We start from the raw sequence: 4,681 nt of genomic DNA, 5'->3' as shown, positions 1-4,681 counted from the left end.
TTTTAAAATATTTGTAATCAATGTTCTTTGGTTTTCCTCATATAGATCTTATACATGTTTTAGATTATAGCAGTTTTATTTTTTTTGTTCTGATGTAAGTTTAAATGATGTAAATGCATTTTTAATTTAAAATTCTACTTGCTCATTGTTGATATTAAGGAAAGTGATTGGTATTTGTATATTAATCTTGTATCCAACCATCTTCATGCAGTTGCTTATTAGTTTCAAGAGGCTTATGGTGAACCTTGTTTAATCTTGTCATCTATGAACAAAGCTTTACTTCTTCCTTTCCGATCTGTATATAATTTATTTATTTTTCGTGTCATATTGCATTAGCTTGAACTTCTAGTAAAATGTTGAAAAGGAGTGGTCAGTGGGGACATTCTTGCCTTGTTTCTGATCTTAATGGGAAAGTTTCAAGTTTCTCACCATAAGCTTAGTGTTAGCTGTAGTTTTTTTTTTTTTAATGAAGTTAGCTGTAGATGTTCTTCTTTTTAAACTAATAAGAACATAATTTTTATTTTTAATTTTTTAAGTATAAAAAGACAGCTAAACACAAAGTGCAGAGCAGAAAACCCTCATTTAATATAGGTTTAGAAATTAAAAAATTTGTAATAAGGTGGTTTTCTATCCCACCCTAACGTGAATAAAATTTCCCAGATTTATATTCCAAAGTTATTAGCAACCTAAAATTGGTGAAAAACCTATCACATTTGATTTAAATTACCTGGGAAAAGCTAGGAGTAAGGATTATTAATCAGAACTAGTGGAACACAGATGCAAAATGCTTGCAGTCACTCCAAATATTACCCTACAATATACATAAATGACAATGAAATAAAAGTGCCTACGTTATAGAACTGTGAAATTTTGTTTAAAAAATCATAATAAAAATAAACTGTTGGGGAAGGAATAGTATAATACATAAGGCAGGAAAATACTGAGTTGCAGGTAAGACTCAAAACACAAGTTGACTTAAAAAAAAAAAAAAGAAAGAAAATGTTGGCAGAGAAACGGAACAGATAGGCAAGCAGGTCTTCTGGCAGGATGGCCTTTTAGACACATGGACACATTCCATCCCACCCTGCCCTACCCCACCTCACCAGAAGTTCTAGCTGACATAAAATGAAGGGGGTTAATGTTAAACCAAAATACGAAACTTATTCCTAAACCTCACGCCCCAATGAACTTAGTGGAGGAGAGTTCTCAACAATGCAATTTATCTACCTGGTTCTTCCTGATTACAACATCACTTTCATTTTTCTATGTGACATATTCCATTGTATCTACTCTCAGCAAATCCTATCTCCTGGAATCAGAGTCTACTGAACACAGAAGATCATACTAGAGTCAAATGAAGAACATTAGCCAAAAGCTCTAAGTTAACAACCAAAAGGGTAGACTTCAAATTCTTATTTTCAATTCAGCATCTGATATATTTGGCACTAGCTGGATAAATAAAACCTGTGAACTGAGGCAGATGTAGGCAAATCATAACCCAGTATTTGTAGTCTATCATTTGGTTTCAAACTTAAAAGGCTGGTATAGATTGCCACACCTAAAAAGATTTCAGAGTTGAAGAAGAAACAGTAACAAAACACAGGAAATCAGGCAAATTAGCTTGGCAAACAAAAATTCAGGTTAAGGGTGGGGGTCTACACCAACCATATCCATCTGATCATTAGCAAAAATGGTCATTGTTTCACCCTTAGTTTTAATTACAGGCAGATGTCTTTCTACTCTACTAAGATTCTTCTATATCCATGTTTCCCAATCCTTCAAGCTTAATGCAAAAACATTTATTCTATAAATAAACACAGTATATGTGACCACAGCCTGAATATGCTTGACTGGAAAATTATGTTACTGACAATCTTCTAGTGTTCCATCATTGCTCTATGGTAATTCACTGGTGCTGGGATCTGCCCTCATCAAAAGCATGACACTCACTGCCCAGTTTGAGCACTACCACTGCAGAGAGAGAAGCAGTAACAGCAAAGTCCACAGAACTCTATTTATTTGTATGTGAGCATTCAGTGAATGCTCTAAATGGAGAACAGTGCAATAAAAGCAACTTTTAATATACAGAGACAAGAAGCTGTGATGCCAGTGGCCACTTGGCGCTTCAAATAGAGAAAATTAAGCATGAGAGAAGCAGGAACCCGGAAAGGAGAAAGGGGAGGCAGGAGGCAGGTTTCAGACAGACAGGGACATGAAAATGTTGTACTGCCGGATGTTTCTTTTGAGGATGTCTGCACATGGGCCGAGGACACGTTCAAACCGAGGTCGATCCAGCTTCAAACACTTCAAGGGGCCGCGTGCAACCACTGTGGCAGCACGGGGGCGATTCATCAGCAGTGCAATTTCACCAAAATAATCAGAAGGCCCCAATCTTCCCACTTCAACAAACTCTTCATTTTCTGGCCGACGTTGTAGCACGGCAGCCGAGCCCTCTAAAATAATGAAGAACTCATCCCCTGGTTCTCCCTGCACCATGATCTTCTGCCTGTCTTCAAACTGGACTGGTTCCAATGCATCAGCTACAGTGAGACGTTCCCACTTGTCCAACGATTCCAAAATAGACACTTTGCTAAGGAACTCTTCATACATCTTCCGCTTTCTCAGGGTGCTTCCCATAAGGATTCTTCTGTAGCTGTCTCGGTCAATACCCCAGAGTTTCCCATTTGTCTTTGCTTTGACAGTGGCCGCTCCAGGTGTTCCATAAATCAAAGCGAGTTCTCCAAAGCTCCCTCCTTCCCCCATACTGGTTGCCCACTCATTGTTGACGTAGACATCCATCTCTCCCTGATCAATCACGTAGAATTTATCCCCTTCATCGCCTTGCTGAATGACAGTCTCTCCAGCAATAAAAGAGACTGGAAACATGGCATAGAAAATATCGCTTCTCTCATTATCATCAAGATGGGAAAACAGCACATTCTTTTCAATGGCTTTGGCTAGAGCAGCCAGCGTCTTATAATCTTTCGGTATAACCTTCCTAACATAAGTCACGGCGTCTTCCTCCGTGTAGACTTCAGCGCTGATGGCGCCCCGTCGCCGCCGACCCTTGACCCCGGGATCGGGGGGCCGAGGGGCTTCCTCCTCCCTGGCCTCTTTGCAGGCGCCCGCTTTCTGCACATTCTGGGTGCGGCGGGCCTCCTCCTTCTCCAGCTTCTCGAAGTACTCCCTGAGGAAGGCCACGGGTCGCTCAGGCCGGGCGGTGCACAGCTGCACGATGGAGTCCTTGAGCAGCCCCTGGATGTTGTGCTTCTGCGCGTAGAGCTCACACTCCCGCAGGCTGCGCTCCTCCTCGCTGGCCGCGCTACTGCTGGCCGCCATGGTTCTTCAGGCCGCGGGCGGGACCGCCGATCCACCGGGGCCGGCCCTGCATGCTAGGCCAGGGGGCGGGCCTCCGCCATGGCCGGGAGGCCGCGGGACCGGGAACGAAGGGCAGCGGGAGGCTCGGCGGAAAACCGAGGAGCCAGGCCCAGATCACCGCGTGGGCGTCGGGGAGGCAGCCCAGAGGAGGAGAGGGGAGCTGGGAGTGGCTGGAAGGAAAGGGTGGACACCTGAATTCCTGCCGGGCCTCGAGGTCGGCCGAAACCGGCGGGGAAAACGATGGCGGATTCCGGTAAAACCGAGCTGTTGTCCTTCAGGAAATGGGGGAGGGCGAGCGAGGAGGTCGCGGCGCGCGGGGACGGTGACGGCAGGCGGCCCAGGGCTGGGAGATTGGCCGAGGGCGGCCGAGGGCTGCGGAGATTGGCCGAGGGCGGCCGAGGGCTGCCGTGATTGGCCGAGGGCGGCCGAGGGCTGCCGAGATTGGCCGAGGGCGGCTGAGGAGGGAAGTGGGGGCGGGACATCCGGTATCTGAGTGAACTCTGGGTCACCTGGGGCCTTAGGTGGATGTTGTTTGTCTAGTTAAGAAAGTTCAACTCCATCCTTGGTTTGCTGAGAATATTCTTAGCTTGAATAGGTGTTGGATTTTGCCAAATGTTTTTTTTATACCTATTGATATGATCATATTATTTTTTAAAAACATTTTTTTAGATGTTGCTAGACCTTTTTTTAATTCATTTGTTTATACGCAGTGCTGAGGATTGAACCCAGTAGCTCACACATGCTAGGAAAACACTCCACCTCTGAGCCACAGCATCAGCCCCATCATATGATTTTTCTTTAACCTGTTGATAGGATGGATTATATTCATTTCTGAATGTTGAATCAACCTCAAATACCTTAAATTCCACTTGCTCATAGTATATAATTCTAAACATTATTGGATTTGACTTGCTATTATTTTGTTCAGAATTTTTGCATCTATATTCTTGGTCTGAAGTTTTCTTCTAATGTCTTGGCTTTGGATATTAGGGTACTGCTGATCTCATAGAATAAGCTGGGAAGACTAGAAGGATTTGGAGTAGTGTATATCTCTTTCAGATAGTTTGGGCTCTGATCAAACTCTAATGGCTTAAGATTTAGTAAGATAGTTCTCCCTGAAGTCAGGAAAAGAAGTGCTGAGTGCACTGGTGTATTTTAGTATTATTCCCTTTTCAATTTTCCTGCTGGCAGCGTAAGATCCTTCTCTGATTCATTGTATGGACCTGGTCAGTTTCCTGGAGAGAGAAAACTTACAAAAGTGTAGAGACCCTCTGTGGTTGGATTATCTAGAATTTTAACTGTT

The 4,681-nt window shown here is 43.6% G+C and overlaps 1 protein-coding gene across 1 annotated transcript; it reads right to left on the bottom strand.

The window, feature by feature from the left end:
• Nucleotides 1-2,189: 2,189 nt before the first annotated feature.
• Nucleotides 2,190-3,339, bottom strand: LOC306666836 (cAMP-dependent protein kinase type I-alpha regulatory subunit-like; the record flags this gene model as incomplete). The annotated part of the gene is made up of 1 exon (XM_079149101.1): nt 2,190-3,339. The coding sequence occupies one exon, from the start codon at nt 3,337-3,339 to the stop codon at nt 2,197-2,199; it is 1,143 nt and encodes a 380-aa protein (XP_079005227.1). The 3' UTR covers nt 2,190-2,196.
• Nucleotides 3,340-4,681: the final 1,342 nt, after the last annotated feature.

Source organism: Sciurus vulgaris (assembly GCF_902686455.1).
Source record: "Sciurus vulgaris genome assembly, chromosome: 7".
NCBI lineage: Eukaryota > Metazoa > Chordata > Mammalia > Rodentia > Sciuridae > Sciurus > Sciurus vulgaris.
The sequence above is the reverse complement of the archived record's forward strand: the minus strand, read 5'-3'. Positions and strand labels throughout refer to the sequence as shown.